Source organism: Cyprinodon variegatus, unplaced genomic scaffold (genome assembly GCF_000732505.1).
Source record: "Cyprinodon variegatus isolate N-32 unplaced genomic scaffold, C_variegatus-1.0 Scaffold742, whole genome shotgun sequence".
Classification (NCBI taxonomy): Eukaryota; Metazoa; Chordata; class Actinopteri; order Cyprinodontiformes; family Cyprinodontidae; genus Cyprinodon; species Cyprinodon variegatus.
Window position 1 is genome coordinate 262,895 of NW_015151195.1, and position 17,077 is coordinate 279,971.

The 17,077-nt window shown below is 36.9% G+C and overlaps 1 protein-coding gene across 2 annotated transcripts in view; it reads left to right on the forward strand.

The window, feature by feature from the left end:
* Window positions 1-17,077, forward strand: part of sgcd (sarcoglycan delta) — a 276,254-nt gene that overhangs the window by 186,436 nt on the left and 72,741 nt on the right. For both annotated transcript variants that reach the window (XM_015395461.1, XM_015395460.1), the window contains one exon: window positions 4,396-4,497. In XM_015395461.1, coding sequence (XP_015250947.1) covers window positions 4,396-4,497 — 102 coding nt within the window. The remainder of the gene's footprint in view (window positions 1-4,395; window positions 4,498-17,077) is intronic.

A 17,077-nucleotide genomic window follows, 5' to 3' on the forward strand; every position in this document is an offset into this window, starting at 1 on the left:
TTGCTGCTCTTTATAAGACCTCTGTCTACCTTTGTTTCTCACTCAGTCCTTGTTTTTGCCTCCTGCTTCCATGTCTGTTTTGCACTAATTTGTTTTTGTAAGTTCTTTATTTTCTTCTCAGTAAAACCTTTCAATGTACCATGGTGCCCCCAAACATTCTGCATCAGAAGATCGTTCTGTTCCTCTTTCTGTGGCTTGATCCAAATACCTCCAATTGTAGCTCCTTTCTCCCATTCCTGACTCCTATCCCTTTGCTTTTCATGTGGTCAACAATTAGAACACGATTCAGAGTAGAAAAGGAGTTTGAAAATGCTGTGTTGAACCCAGACAGCCTTATAAATGTCATTTTGCAGCTGACATCGGTCAAAATGGGACCACAGAACTCCAAAAAAAAAAAAAAAATACAAGTTGCAAACAGCTGAAGCTCTCCATTGTAAAACACAAAACGGAGGTAGGTGTGTAAATTTTGGTGTTTCACACACAATAGAGTGAGACAATAAGGTTGGATGTGCCTGCACCTTATTTTATGCAAAGGCTAAAGCTCCTAGCGGCCCCTAAGGATATCAGGAGGTCTCTATGCTAAATTAATGGCCTTTAGAAGACATAATACTCATAATGCTCCTTTCTAGTTGCAAGTACTATTCAGGTAGCTCTTATCATGATGACCACTTTCGCCATAGGCTAAGTGTCCTTACCAATTTCAGGTATTTGACTGGAAGGTGGACAACTTATACTGATGTAGCATCTGTTCCCTGATTTTATTCATTTTTCTGCTTGGAAATACTGTTACCAAAAACGGCTTCACCATCCCCAACTCAAATGTGTATTATTGTGATGTAACAAATCCTGAAAATGAGCTGGTCTTCTGTTTGGGCTTTCTCTTTCTAAACCTGATTCTTTTTTTTTTTTCTAATTAATTAGGAAGTTCTGACTGAGCTGCAATAGCCGTGTGCACCTCTAAATTCAAATCCAGTACCTCTAAATCCAGTACCAGGCAGAGTCCTGTCATCTGCAAAGATACTTGGATGACTCTGCAATCATTGGGCGCATCAAAGATGGCCAAGAAGCTGAGTACAGAGAGCTTGTGAACCGTGGCTGTTGAGCCATGGTGCACGAATTGTAATAGTCAAGACTAGAGCTGATAACGGCATGAATCATATCAAGGTCAGGGTAGTTAAAAAAAAAGTTGGAGTCCCATTGTACACCTGCCCCAAAAAACCCACTGTCATTTAGACCAAGCAGACAGCATCTGTGAGGATCCTGTTCTTTGATCTCTCCAGTGCATTTGACATGATGCAGCCTCATTTGATCTGTCAAAAACTTGAAAAGATTCAGGTGGAGGCATCAACAACAGCCTTGATTAAAGGACACCGTTTTTAAATCTGACGGATAAACTTTCGAATTAAGTACGTAGTCAACAGCTCAGGAGCACCAAAGGGGACAATACTCACACCATTCCTTTTTAGTCTGTACACCTCTGACTTAAAGTTCAAGATAGAGTCCCGCATTCTTCAGAAATACTCAGATGACTCTGCAATCATTGGGTGCATCAAAGATGGAAGAGAAGCTGAGTACAGAGAGCTGGTGAACTGCTTTGTGGCATTGTGTGGAAACTATCATCTGATCCTGAATGTCAACAAAACAAGGGAGATGATTGTAGATTTCAGAAGAAATGGGAACAAGCTGAATCGTGGGAGAAGAAGTTGAGGTGTTGGAGGAGTATAAACACCTTGGCGTTCATTTGGACAACACACTAGAACGGAGACACAACTATGAAGTCGCCTAGAGGAAGGGACGGAGCAGATTGTACTTCCTAAGGAAACTTAGAGTCTTCAGCATTTGCAGCAAGATGCTACATATCTGCTATAAGTCTGTGGTGGAGTGAACTCTTCTTTCATCCTCTGCTGGGGTAACAGCATTGGAGCTAATGACTTAAAAAAGCTCAACAAAATACTTAAGAAGGATAGTTCTGTTATAGGAACTCTAGTACATCTGGAGATTATTTCAACAAGAAGAATTCTTCATAAAGTGAAGAAAATTATGGACAACAGTGAACATTATTTTCTAGAAGATCTTTAAACAAAAACAGAGTGTCTTTAGAAAGAGGTTTCTCCAGATCCAGGTCAAGATGGACCAGTACAGAAGATTCCTGCCTACAGTTATCAACAGCTACAAGGCCTGTTTAAAAAAGATAGTTACCGCAACATTTAATTAATTTAACTGAATTTTCGAGTAATCTATATGTACATGTCTTTGGTTTTCATCATCAAACTTTGGAGGAAATGAATTGCAGGAATGACGGTAAGGCAGCTTGTGATTCCCATCTGGGAACAGTTTAATATTTTAGGACTTTCCCACTCTGCTGCCATGAGAGTGCCAGAATTTTATGTAGCGTAGGTGGGTAGGGGACTTTGTGGATGTTTGTAAATCATTCTTAGTGAATCTGAAAGTTTGGTCAGTCATGAACTCTTTTTCTTTGATTACTGGTTAAAACTTGAGGGATCAAAGGTCTGAGGAATACAGGAAATGAGCCTAGGAGGAAATTGATCTATTTTAACTTGCTCCTCAGTCCTTTATAACACTATTTTTTTTCCCCGAGCAATATCAAAATCCCAATATCTTAGTAGAAAGTTGCTCTGTGTGTTCTCTATCACCAGAGGTCCTCTCATTACCATTCAGTCAGTAGCATTTACCTGTAACTGGGACATCTTGCAAATACCTCACTATTCAGTGAATAAACTTGCAGTTTTCCTGTTCTTCCTCTCTTATTTATGCAGATGAATGAAATTATTTTAGACCCTGCTGAGGGCTCCAAAAATGTAATTTTCCAAACACAGCATGCAGAATGTTCTGGTGTTTTTGTTCAGCTAAACTAGAATTGTCCCCCTTAAAGTCTTCTGTCTGGAAACATTACCATAATCAGAAAACACAAACTTTGAAGGAATTCAAGCTGTTAGCATTTGTTGTTAAACCCACTGAGAATTTGAAAGCAAGTCCAGATGCTTTAATTGTTTGGAGAAATTATTATTATTATAGGTTGCCACCCAGAACAGAAAGTGGGACAGATTGGGAGGTTATTTGCTCCAAATGCCGATCAGGGATTGGTCTGACTGTACAGTCTGATGCAGAACATACCTTATGCATAAGACTTTATCCGTTTTTTTAGTGGAACATGATAGGTTTGCATGAATCACAGCAGGTTCTGTGCTTAGTTACAGCTCCCAAACCATTGTTGAGCAGGTGCTGCCATGCAGAGTAGTCATTGTCTTCAACATCAGTCAGTCTCCATCAGTATGTGCAGAATTTAAAGTTTACGCAAAGAACAATACCCAGTGCAAAACTAAGCAACGTAGGAATAATAATAAATAATAATAATGTATTATTTTTTAAGAAAGAACTAAAAAATAGTGATGTGAAGAAATAAAGGTGCTGAACATGTGTTTGATGACAGGATTGACAAATTTACGTTATCCCTAAATCAGATGCACTGCAGGATTGATGTAGTCTAATACAAAGCGATGCAAAAGTCTGATTTCTCGCATTGCCGCAAGCACTGTTTCGGCGATTCCAGTGGCACGAGCGATGTGACACCTTTGCTGGATGCAAAGCAATAGTTGCTGGAGTTGGAAAATCCAATTTTTTGTGTTTTGTTGAGTTGTGACAACCAGACAGGGACTAGATGTGGTTGTTACATGCTTCTTTCAATCAAAATGGAAGCTAGAAAAAAAATAAGGCTGACAGAGGATGAACTAAAGGAGATCCTCTTAGGAGGTTTGTGGGTGGCCTTTAAAAAAGCTGTTTAAATTTTGCAGTGAAAATATTTATTAAAGCAGCAAATTGTTATTTTCACCTGAAGAAAACATCTTCTAACTCCCTGTTATAGTAATCCAAGTGTTTATAAGATGATTGAAATATCTCAATTCTCTCTCTAAAGGCTCAGGTCGGAAAACCACACTTACTACTTTCTTTGTTCCAACCCTGTTAGTGGTATTTCTTCTCATTCTTGCAGTAAACAATTTCAAGTCAGCCCAATATAAAGCTATAGGCTTCAGTAACCACTGGTGATTATAAATTCAATTTCAAGTGCCTTGAGTTGACGTGCGTTTCATTGGTGTTTAGATGTCGCTGATGATATATTCAAAACTTTGCAAAAATGAAGATTACACACTTATAACCTCAATTTTTTTTAATTACAGTTGAGGTGGTTTGAAAAATTAAGGGTTTGTAGTTCTTTGTTTTCACAGTCTGAAGTTTTAATAACAAAAGTATGTAAAAGCATTTTTTCAGTGGTCTCTTAGTTTTCTATGTTAAATATCAAATTTTACATTTCAAAATAATTCAGGAAAGGATTACTGTTAAATTGAACTAAACAGAATTGTCTCTTGTTCCTCACAGGATGGAATGGGCAACCTGAGAATAACAGAAAAGGGCCTAAAACTAGAGGGAGACTCCGAGTTCCTCCAACCCCTCTATGCCAAAGAAATCCGGTCCAGTCCAGTAAGTAACTCACACTTTTAGATAAAAAGAGAGATTGCACTGTCAGCTGAAATAATGATGTTTTTGTTGTTCAGTCTTTATTAAGTTGATATTAATTCAGTACAACCCAAAGAAAAAGCTGCATTAAAGAAATACTAAGATGACAACAGTCATCAGGTGCGTCAGAGATGGAAAAGAAGCTGAGTACAGAGAGCTGGTGAACCGCTTTGTGGCATGGTGTGGAAACAATCATCTGATTCTGAATGTCAAAAAAACAAGCAAGATTATTGTAGATTTTAGAAGAAACGGGATCAAGATGCATCCTTTTAACATCATAAATACCTTTATTTTCACCTGGACAGAAAACTGGGCAATGCAACTGTATAACCGTCTATAAGAAGGGACAGAGCAGACTGTATTTCTAAATGAAGCATAGGTCTTTTAGGATTTTCTGCAAGATGCTGCATGTCTGTTCTGAAGATAGTATGATGAATAAAAAAAGGTAACCAGGAAATAAGGAGGTATGGCACTTTGATAGACCTCTGCCCTTATTTTCCTTCTTTTTCATGTTTGCTTCTTCAGCTCTTAGACCTTTAGCAAGAGCTAAACTAAAGCATTGTGTGTCAGTGTGAGTAACTGTTGCTGCTAGACTGAAGAACTGACTAAACATCACAATGCCATGTCAAACACAGGTCCATTATACTTTGAATATATTACCTAACAATTATTGAACACCAAACAGCCCATTATAAAATATAAACTTTTTGGTGTTCATAGCTCCCAGTGCAGGTATCAATAAATGTGTAAAGTGTGGTGTTTCTTTGTAATAAGACACTTCTCCTCCAACTCTCATTGTTCCAGGAGAGTGCATCCTGCTATGAAAACCAGTGGGAGGAATGTGTGATTATTTCACGATGGATACAAACAATATTAAATATGCCCTTTAATGATTTTAATATCAAGCGAGTGAATTAAAGGATTCTTATTCAATAGCATGTGGTTTGGTTTATAATAACATATTGATGTTTTCCTTGATAACTGATGGGCAAATTCATATTTCTTTTAATAAAAAGATAAGACCCAGAATGTTCCTGCATCCTCAGACTCAGTTCAATCCAAGCCGGCTATTTAGCAATCCAACCATCTGAGGTCAAGGCACAGCATTTCCTGTTGAATATCACCTCCTGGCATTGTCTGATCAATGCAACACTGTCCTCAGGTGCTCCAACCTCTACGGGTGTGCATAGAGATGTTTTATTTGTGGTTGTAGGGTCTTTCTTTCAGTTTTCCTTCCTGCTGAACAGCTACAAGAGGAGCATGCGATACCTCAGATGTCACAGATAAGGAAGAGATCAGGGGCAGATAAAGAGAGAGGCACAATGTCCTTCTGTCTCTTCTGTAATAATCTCTGTTCGGGTAGTGGATGAACGGATTGATAATGCAGGAGAGGCACGGTTTATCTCTGTTGTCTAGGAGCTAACGTGAGCTGAGAGAGAGAATAAATGATGGAGACAGAAGAGCAGAAGGGGAATGGGGTGGAGTAAAGAAACAATGGAGAAGAAGAAGTGGTGATAGAGACAGAAGCAAGGAGACAGATGGTGGACGACTGAATTAGAAAGAGAGAGATGAGGAGCGGGGAACTCTTATAAGACAGAGCAACTAAATCATTCACAACATCTTTGCAGCAAAATTGAAATTAAGTCCAGAGTTCTCCAGGAAGCAGATATAGATAACATGGATAATCTCCCTCATGCACAATTTGGCACCCTGTTCTGGTGAATTGATTTGACTCAGGCCAACATGTGAGCATATCTATCAACATGTGATAAATACAGAGCATTAGCTGGCAGGTACATTAAAGATGGCTGGAAACGGCTTTAGTCCCCTCATAAAATATACATATTTATTGCTGCCAGAAGAGTATTGGAAGTGGAGATGATGTCTGCTCCTATTAAAGTGAGAAGGGAGATGAATATAAAATCAGACTAAGAATAGAAAAATGAAAAGGGGTGAAGGAAGTCAAAGCAGCTGAGGCAAGTGAAGTTATATGGCATTATCCAACTGAAGCATGTTGCAAAAGGTAAGAAAGGTCAAGAAAAGGCTGCGTGGAATAAGAATCAAAACCAGACATTTTAAAAAAAATTTTATTTTATTTTGGTAATTAATTGGATTTTGATACAAGAAACCATCATCAATGCTCTCATTAATAGTGGTAAAACTCCCTCAGCATTTTCAATAAATTTGATCATATTGAAAGTTCATTAAGCAGACTCAGGTGCATAGGGATAAGGTTAAATGTAAAGACTTTTTGTATTCTTTATTTTGCTTTGAGGATGATAGGTTCAAATTTAGTTTGCTAAATTTGAAAAAGACTGTCATCTGAAAAAACTCATTATTATTTAATATTTATATAAAACCCTCTCCTCCGTTTCCCTGCTTCCATCACGGAGCTGTCGTTCTGGGCTTTATTTGTCTTTAGCAAAGAGGGAAGGATCAGGAACGTCCACAAACAAAAATACAATTATTTGTCACCTGGAGTGGATATATTAAAAATATCTGCATGCATGAAACTTATAAATGAGATTCAGCACAAAAAAAGTAAGCCAGCAATGTTCCCAGTGTGTATTCTTCTCTTAGAGATGGAAAATGTTCAAATAAAAGTCACAGAAATAAAGAGTGCTCTCCTTCTCCTTGAGATGAGCACAGCCGCAGGTAATGAGAGCTAACGAATGAGCAATGAGCTGTCAGCGCCATAAGGTACGCACACTTAAGTTAGGAACTTAGAAAAGTATAGTAAACCTTTTTTATATAGGACCACACAGAAAATATTGGAAGGGTTACAATTTAAAGTTTTCATCCTCACAGTCTGTCTGCATTAAATCTCCAAACTCTGGAATTTCTTTGCTATGAGGGAAAACTCATAAATTAGAATTTTACATTATTCATTATCTCACGCCCCACTCAAAGGCACTGACAAAAATGGGAGACAGACGAGCAGAGCCATAGAAAGAATTATTTATTTTATCCGAAATATGATATAGTAGAACTGCCCAGCCAGTCAGAGAGAAGTGTGGACCAATGCTGCTTGTCATTTCCCGATCCGTCCCGGAAGCACGATCCGTTCTGCACAAGCGCCATCAGCTCATGTGCGCATCCAGATATACATCCGGGTCGTCCTCGATTTTATTTTGTTAAAAATACCTAAATGACGTTTTTCATTCCCAAAAATAGTAAACATACTAAAATATAATGTGTTAAAGGTTGATAATGTATTTCCTGAGAAAATGAATGCCTTAACATCCTTTATGTTTTATAACTCTTCTCTGCCTGGAAATGGGATCTTCTAGCGGCTAACTTTTTCAGCTTTGGATTTAAATGTGAATCTAGTCTTTTAGAGTTTAATGTTTTCGTTTCGTTTTAACCTTATGTTATATAGAGCGTAATCTAAAGAAAGAAACAACTAAAATGCAGATAAACTAGCCTGGGTGCCATTCCGAACTTAGTCCAGACCACAACGTTTGAGATCTGACTAGAATTGAGTGGGACTACGTCAAGCTACAGATAAACATGGTTTAGTCATATTTTGCGGGACTGCTCTGAGCTTGTCTGATGATGATGTCAGAGTAGCAGTTTAACAAAGAAAATGTAAAAAGCATAAAAATTGTTTCACAAAAGACATAAAACATTTTTTTAAAGATGTGTATTAGCATTCTTTAGTGAGTTAAGGATAGAAATAAGTAGGTTAAGTACCATAGTTACATTATTTATGGACACCCGGATGTATATCTATTTTTGCGCAGGATGGATCGTGCTTCCTGGACGGATCGGGTAGTGACACTGCTTGTTCCGGTCTTGTCTGGAGGCCAAATAAAGCAGGGATGTCAGTATTTATCAGACACCAAGTGCTTTCAATTCACAGCCCATCTACCTGCATCCTGAAAAAGAACAGAACACACAAATAGAAATTAGACACCTATTGGATAGTAGGGTATCGTCACAATTATGAAAATAAAAATCGGATTGATTTAAACTTCATACTAGATGAACCTTGAAATTATCTTTAAGAACCATAAACCAGGTACATGATTTTAATTGAGTGTACAATTTCTGTAATTCAAACATGTTGAATTTAATTAGAAATTTCTTAATTAATTTATTTTATGTATAATTATTTAAATGTAACTAAATCTGGTTGTTCTGCCTCAATATGTGACCACATCTCTTGACAGAATATACTTCATTTACTATGTTCATTTTTGACAAAATCTCTGCTCTTATACAAAGTCAGCAAGTATTCAGTAGAATTTCTGTGTACTAGATATGCTCTGAATTACTGTCATTTTAGTTTACATAACCTAACAAAGGCAATAAAGATATTGCATTCTTCTTTATTAGAAAAAAGATTTGTTTTCTGAAAATATTCCAAAATGTATGTTTTTTCTTAGTTTCTGCATGTTATGGGTCTCCCGTTTTGGGCTTCTTTTTGAGTTTTTAATTATTTATGTCATCTTTTTAGTTGGTCATTGGTTTCTTTTAACATTTGTGTCATTTTCGTTGTTTTTTTTAGTTATATTTAATTATTGTTTTGTTTTATGTGTTGCTCTTTGTTGCCCCATTGTGACAGTCTTGTTCCCTTAGCTCCCTTCTAGTTACTTCTATCCACACCTGCTCCCAATTAGCTGATTAGCCCGTTCTTTGTTCTGTCCCCCACATATACACCTCCTGTGCTCTTCCTCAATGTTGATTTCTTGTTGTTACTTGGCTCCTGATGTGTTTGTTTTTCCCTGACTTCTCATAGTTTTTTTTTTTGTTTTGTTTTGTTTTGTTTTTTTGGTTTCATGTATTTTGTACTTGGATTTTGTTTCTTTTGCCCTTTTTTGATTAAATCAGCAAAAATTTTATCTTTGCATTTGGGTCCTAAACCAACCTCCTTCCACCCTTGACAGAATCAAGTTTGGGACATTAGTATCCTGGCAAAATAATGCCAGAGCTTAAAGTTATGTTACCATATTCATTCCAAAGCTAGACCTGATTTGTGTCTGACACTCCCTGTAGCAGAATAGTTTCTCTAATTGACCTATAGGTCCAGGTCAACTACTCTCACTGGATGTTTAACTTTAAGGTCTAAACTAAAATATTTCTCTCTCTGCCAGTTTTAAATAATCATAACCATTCAACCAACAAATGCATGACCAGTAGTAAATTAGTAAGGCATGTAAAAATATCTTGTAGATTTTAATCTGATTCAGTCCAATCAAAAAGAAGTTTCATTCTGAAAGAGAGGTTCTTGCCAATCGGTATTCCACTTGGTGTCTTTGTACACAGCCATTCAGATCGTTTAGCAAAATAATCTATGTGTGCATCGTCCGCGTGATTTTTCCCCACAATTTTATTTAAACAATTGTACATTTCCATGCATGCTAAAATGATTTAATCTGACATGTATACACACACATCATTCTATGTAGTTCCCATGTAAACAGAGATTTGAATTTAATGATCAACAAAGGTTTTGATAAGATTAGGGAATTCGTTTGCATAATTAAGCTTGTGACATGGTGTGGAAACAATCATCTCATTTTTAATATGAACCACACAAATAAGATAAATATCAGGATGTACAGAAACATGTAAAACATCTGTTCTATTAGAGGGAAAGAAGTGGAGGTGGTGGAAGAGAATAAAAACCTCTGTGGTCACCTGGGCAACATGGTGGCCTAGAGACACAACTCTGAAGCTACAACAGGAAACAGAGCACAATATATTTCGAAGAATCTTAGGCCCTCAGTGTTCACAACAAGATGCATTAAATATCTGGTGTAGAGTGTGGTGTTTCTTACATTATTTGCTTGGTTAGCATCATCAGAGCCAGTAATTTAAAATAGTTCTCTAAGCAGATTTTAAAAAGGGATTGGTTCTGTTTAAGGGGACTCCTCTATAACATCTGTTATACAAAAAAAAAAAAAAGTTTTATAAAATTAAGCTTTTTACAGATAACCCTGAACATCTGCTCATCAGACTCCCATATACCAACAGAGTGTCTTCAGTCAGAGGGTTCCTGTTTTAAAAAAAACTGTGGATGCCCTCTGGACTCAGTGCAGGAGGTGGGAAACAAAAGGACCCTATTTAAATTAACATCTCCGTTAGATAATGTTTCCCACCCCATGCATGAAGCTGTTGCTAAACTGGAGAGCTTCTTCCGTGACAGACTGCTGCACCCTAAATGAGCCAGGGAGCGTTATTACAGATCCTTCCTCCCGGCAGCTGTGAGACGTTATAGCCATCACTGTTTCCAACAACCCCCAATAAGATGTTACAATCATGCTCATTTTTGGACAGTTTCTATCTTAGTTTGTTAAATAACATGCTCCTGTCATTTTTGCACGTCTCTGGTGTTGCTGCTATTTTTTCACATATATTTCACAATTACTGTAAAAATGTCCATAGCTGTATATTGATTAGTTATTCTCCAAATGCACAGTATTTATACCATAAAACCTCAGTACAGTACAGTATTTCATTAACTTTTTTTCTTAACTCAATCACTTATTCTGTTATTTGAACACACTTTTTTCAATGTCGACATTTGTTCGACCACATTTGCCAAAATAATCTGCCGCTGCAACAACACAACAAACCAACCATGGAACGACGAAAAAAGAATCCACTATACTATTTTTGAAAATTTTTTAAAAATAAAAAAACACCAAAGTAAAAAAACAACAAAAACCCAAAAGTTAAAACGCCCCCAAGAACCTAAAAAAGAAAACAAGGAAAAGAAAAGTCCTCCAGGTCCACTGAAGTTTCAAGTGCTCTACTCTGTCCCCCTTTTTCCTGTTTATGCATCAAACATTAGACATATTTACTGTTGAAACTTCAAGAAGTTTAAAGTTATCAGTAATACATACACAGACACAGGGAGACAAAGCCAATCCCTTCCTGTGCTGAGCGGAGCACAGTGGTCAGGCTGTTATCTCTAATTAGGAAGTTGACTGAGGCGTGAAGATTAACCAGAGAGAGTCCGACGTGGTCAGCATTCAAGATCACTCAAAGTACCCTGGGAAAACAGAACTTATCAAAGGCTGAAGGATGAGGAAGTTTGGGCTGAATTTGACTCAGAAGTTGCACTTTTGTAACTGTACTTGCTTCTTTTTGTAGATACGTTTGTACTATAATGATCTTACAGCTTAAAGGCTGAAGCTCCAAACCTCAGGAAACACAGAATGCAATTAAATGACCCAAGAGGAAGTATCATGGAGGGCTGAGACAGGCTAATGACTGCTGGATAAGAAAAACACAGAAAAGGAACTTTGAAAAAGCTTCAACAAGTCTGTTCTCCAGATTTCCCTCAAACTCTTCTTTGGGCTTTCTTAAGCCTTTTCAGAGTTTATCTTTTTTAACTGTTAACACTAATGTTTAGTGTCAGTGTTGATAAAGATTATCAAAGTCACGTTAGCCTAATACTTCATGAAAGCAGTTACCCAGCTGTCTGCTGAATGACTGATAACAGACATTTTTATCTTAGACTTCCATACGAAGGTAAACACAGTAAACAGGGAAACACTTTTTATAAACAGTTTAGACATACAGTATACAACAACAAGAAAGACACTGCAGTACATATGCCAGGCCCTTTGTTGGTGCTGTGACACTGCCACAGAATTACACCATTCACCAAACACCAGGGGTCTCATTTATAAAGCTTGTGTACTTACAAGACGGGGCCTGAAACTCTCATACACTTATTCCACGTCAATGTTGTAATCTATAAAATTCTAATCTGGCATGAAAATTACGGGTACACAGTTTTTGCAGCTAGTGAAAATGGTGACTGAAGAGATTGCAGTATATTTGCTTTGAGAGATTTATTTAATTTCATAGACAACTTTAATTCTAATTCACCTTTAACAGCTCGAAAAACTGTTGAGCCATTCAAGAAAAAGCAAGAAAAACTTAGACAAGCAGCTTGCATCAGAATCAAAGTATATTTTTATTATCATATACAGTACTATTAAAATATTTCTCCTTCATCACATTTCTCTTCCTTCTGTATTATTTTAACAACTTGTAAGGAATTCAAACTGATTATTGTAAACATATACTTAATGATGAAATACCTGTACCTAATGGAGCACAATGGTACCTTTAACTATGCTTTAGGCTTTTTTAATAACACATTAGACTTGTGTTTTGAAGGTTTTCCTCTACAGCCTTAGTTTCAGAAAATTATAGTTTTTGGTTTTCAAAATTGCCTGACCTGTTTGGATGCACAGCCTAAATAATAAATCACCTTTAGGGTACTTCTAATGTCGTCTCAGTTTGAAGGCTTTTAAGTGAGCAGGTGTGCCTGAAACTGATGCTACAGCAGGTGTAACACTGCTTCAAAGAGCTGTAACTAGTTGAAGCAAACAAACAAAAAAATCACTTAGTAATAAATAGAGAAAAGGAACAAATCAATGATTTAGATTTGATTAATGATCATAAACTTAGCTGTATTAAGTTGTTGCACAGAATTAAAACGTTTTAATGTACCTTATTTACATCCTCATATTTTTTTATTCCCTATTGTTATGTTTACTTGCCATAATAGCCATTTTACGACTCAATCTGATATAAATATGGACTCACCAGTCAGCATTTTACTGTCAAAACAACCAGTTTGAAGAAAAAAAGATAAAGTTACTGGAATTGGATGGAGAAGTCTGTTCTGTTAGCACAACCTATGGAGGTGAATAAAGAGCATTAAAATGTACCTTCAGTGAAGGGCTGAAGATGCAAACAAAGAGACTTTCTCTCCACTTTCTCATACTAGCCTGGAATAAAAAGAAGCTCTGCTATGTGCTGCAATCAAAACCAGTGAGGAGCTTTAAACAAATACTCATTGGTCTAATATGCAACTTCCTTTCATTTATTGCACTGTGCTTTACATTGTTTTGAGTATTTATGTGGATATGATTATTAAACTTTTTCCAGTTATCATAAATTTTGTTTTTTATAGCCTTTTACAATGTTTAATGACCATCTAAACTGCTCTGTATTGTAATTTTTTTTACTTTTTGTTCAGAGTTACTCATTTATGTCATTCTTTTATGTATTTATTTATTTATTTATATATATATATATATATATATATATATATATATATATAATATTTATTTTACCTTGTAAAATAAAAGAGGTGAACCTTCTTTAACCCGTCAGACTTTGGGGAGATGATAAGAGTGCTTGTATCTTTATATTGACTAAGAATATTTTTGAGAAAATATGTGGTGGTTTGCTTCACAATTTAGAGTGTTACCCCAATCTCTCCTGCTTAAGACAATCTTTAACTCTCTTAGAGTCCTCCTCACTTATCTTAACTTTTTCACCTAGGGAGCTTTCTTGCCATTTTGGAATAACTTTTATCTTACCAAAGAAATGTTTGAGGAATTTTACAGAAATAGCCTCGGCAAAAGCTCTTTTGTTGGTTATATTCTATGCTTTATCGTCAGCCTGTGATCATTTTAAAATAATTATTTTAACCAATCCTACAGAAGTTCTTTTATTCAAGTTAAATGTCTACACTTTAATTTTCAAGCCAAGTGATTTTCTCGCTGAAAGAAAGCTATGATTCTGCCTTTAACTTTAATTTTACTGCAGTAATAAAATTAGTGTAATGAGTGTTACAGTCCCGGCTCAGGAATGGGATTGTAGCAACAAAAAATCAAGGAATCTTCTTTTGAAATATCAAACCAGCACAGCAGCTGTTTCTGTTTAATTTTGGTCAAATTAATTTATCTGAAAAGTCAAAGAAAGTCAACTCTTTATCAAATAGTTGTTTTTGGAGAGTTTGGTTCAAATGATTGATATATATATATTTTATTACATTTAAATATCTCTTAATTGCACCACAATAGGGAAATCTGTCCTATCCATTTAACCTGTCTCTTAAGGAGCAGGATCTTAAATATCATGCTTAGGTGCAGAGAATTATAGTCTGTCTGACAATCTAACAAGCAATATGACACATCAGAATGTGAATGCCCTGCTTTCTAACAAGTGGTTCACCTCTTCCCTTTGTACACTGAATCCTGAGGTGTTTGTCTCGGATGACTTCCACCAGGTCACCTTGATATCTGTGTAATGCTGGTGGGATATGCAGAGTAGCCCTCCTTTTTTTAGGCGGACTTAAATGTTTAATGTTTGAAGTCATGGAGTTACTCCGAACTAGTAACAGAGTGAAGTAGAAGTCGTAAAAGTAACCAACAGCTGAGTCAAACGGTGAAGCACTTCTTTAACTGGTCAGACTGCGCTACTATACTAACCTCACCTATGGTTCTGAAATCTGAGTCATGACCAAAATAATAAGATTGTGAATACAAGCGGCTGAAATGAGCTTCCTCCACAGTCTGTCTCTGTTAAAGAATATATAAGGAGCTCAGTCATCTCCCACTGGAAGTTTTCCTGGTACATGTCATCCGAAGGAGGCTGAGGGAATGGCCCAGGACACATTTGAAAGGATTATGTGTCTTAGCAGGCCCTGGAGTACCTCAGGTTTGCACCAGAGTAACTAGAGGGGGTGTCTGGGCTGAGGGAAGCCTGGACATCTATGCTGAGACTGCTACCCAAATGACTAGGTAGCAGAAAAAGCAGAAGATAAAGACTTTGAACAACATTTAGTTTTGTTTTTCATCAATGGTGTAATCGAATCCTTTTTCACATATATTGCAGTGTAATGCGGTGTGTTACAACTCTATCAATTGAAGCAGATTTTCACAGGACTGCTTTCTGTTAAAACTTGACAGAAGAAGCTTGCCATTTTCCTTTGGTATCACATGTGAGAACATTTGCACAAAATGAGCATAATACCAAATTTTATTTATATAAACATTCATGCCAAGGTATAAAACTAAATAGGTCTGTGGTTATTTCCAGTGTTTGACAGAAATACTACAACATGTGCTCTAATTCTGGTACGTCTCTAGAATACCTCTGCTAAAGCACAGCACTACAACAATTAATAATTTATTACGCAACCAATGAATGGTCCATTTCAGTCTGTATGTCGTTAAATTAGCAGCTGGTTTTATTTCCTCAGGTCTTACTACTACCAATTTGAAAATGTACTTTTGTTTGTTCTCTGTTCAAAGGCAGTGACCCAACTTCCATATATAATTACAGACCATTCTCCTATCTGTTCTGGAAAAACTTCTAGATTCCCTTTTCTGCGAGTGGTCAGTTAAAAAGAATTCTTATGGTCAATAAAATTACACCTGACATAGAATCTGGTTTCATGAAGCAAAACAGCACACTGCAGCCTTAGAATTAGGCAATTATATAACTTTTACCATAAAAATCACTTTGCATCTTTTTTCATAAATTTAGCTACTGTAAAATATTTCACACTGTTGATCACACTCCTGGAACAGACTCGCTGCCTGTGGTCCCTCATACCATACTGTAAACTGATTCATAATTACCTCTATGGATGGACTTGCTGTGTTGAGGCTGATGACTTCAACTCCGAAGCACTCAGTGTTATGACTCAGAATGTAGGAACCAGAATTCAGGCAAGAAAGACTGGAATACTTAAAAAGGGTATATTCAAACAATGACGGAACGGATCTGCAATGACAGCGGCTGCAGCAGCTAGGGCTTCTGAGGCAGAAACGTCTATCTGTGAAAAATAGAGGAGAGTAACTATGATAAGCTTACAGAGGATGATTGTGAACGCGTGAGTCACTAACCTGGTTTGACAGTTCAGTTCATGCCCAGAGAACGAGGATGATTCCAGCTGGTCGACTGCCAAGATGTAGCAGACGCTGCCAGAGAGTTCCAGACACAGAAGCCTAGAAGGCTGCAGAGTTGACAGGAAACCAGATCCGAGCTGACAAAGTAAAGGCAGGATAATCCACATGGTGAAGTCAAGAAGCAGATCCAGATCAGAAGAAAGGCCAGGCAAACAGATCAGACAGGGGCAGGCAGGCTTAAAGGTCCAAATACAGAAACGGATCAAAATCAGGCAATCAGAACACTAAAAAAATGCTAGAGAACTCTCAAAGCCATAGGCTCAAGAAAAATCTGGCACTGATGGCTTGGACCAAGGAGTTTAAATAGAAGCAGGAGCAGGTGGAACAGATTGGAAGTGATGAGACACAGGGCAGAGCTAGGTAATTGAAATGAGCATCAAGCCAGCCATCAGCACCAGAATCATGAGACTAAGCATTAACAGCCGAGTACCTCAAGGATTACTTTTAGGACTGCTAGTTTTTATTTACATCAACATCATTAATCAAAATATTTCAAATGCTTATACACATTTCTATGCCGAGGACGCAATACTCCATAGCTCTGCATCCTCACCTTCACTTACCATTACACAGCTACAATTAGCTTTTGACACTATTCCATACATATACTTCATGACCTAAAATGTATCTTATACCCAGATAATATTTGTACTGTTGCCAAAATCCAAACCAAGCTACCAAAATCTACCACAAATCTTTGCATTATATGGTTTATATACACAGTGGTGGTAAGTAACAAAGTAAATTTACTAGAATAAGTACTTTTTTTTGAGTATCTTTACTTGAGTAATTCTTTTTGGGGGGATATTTAT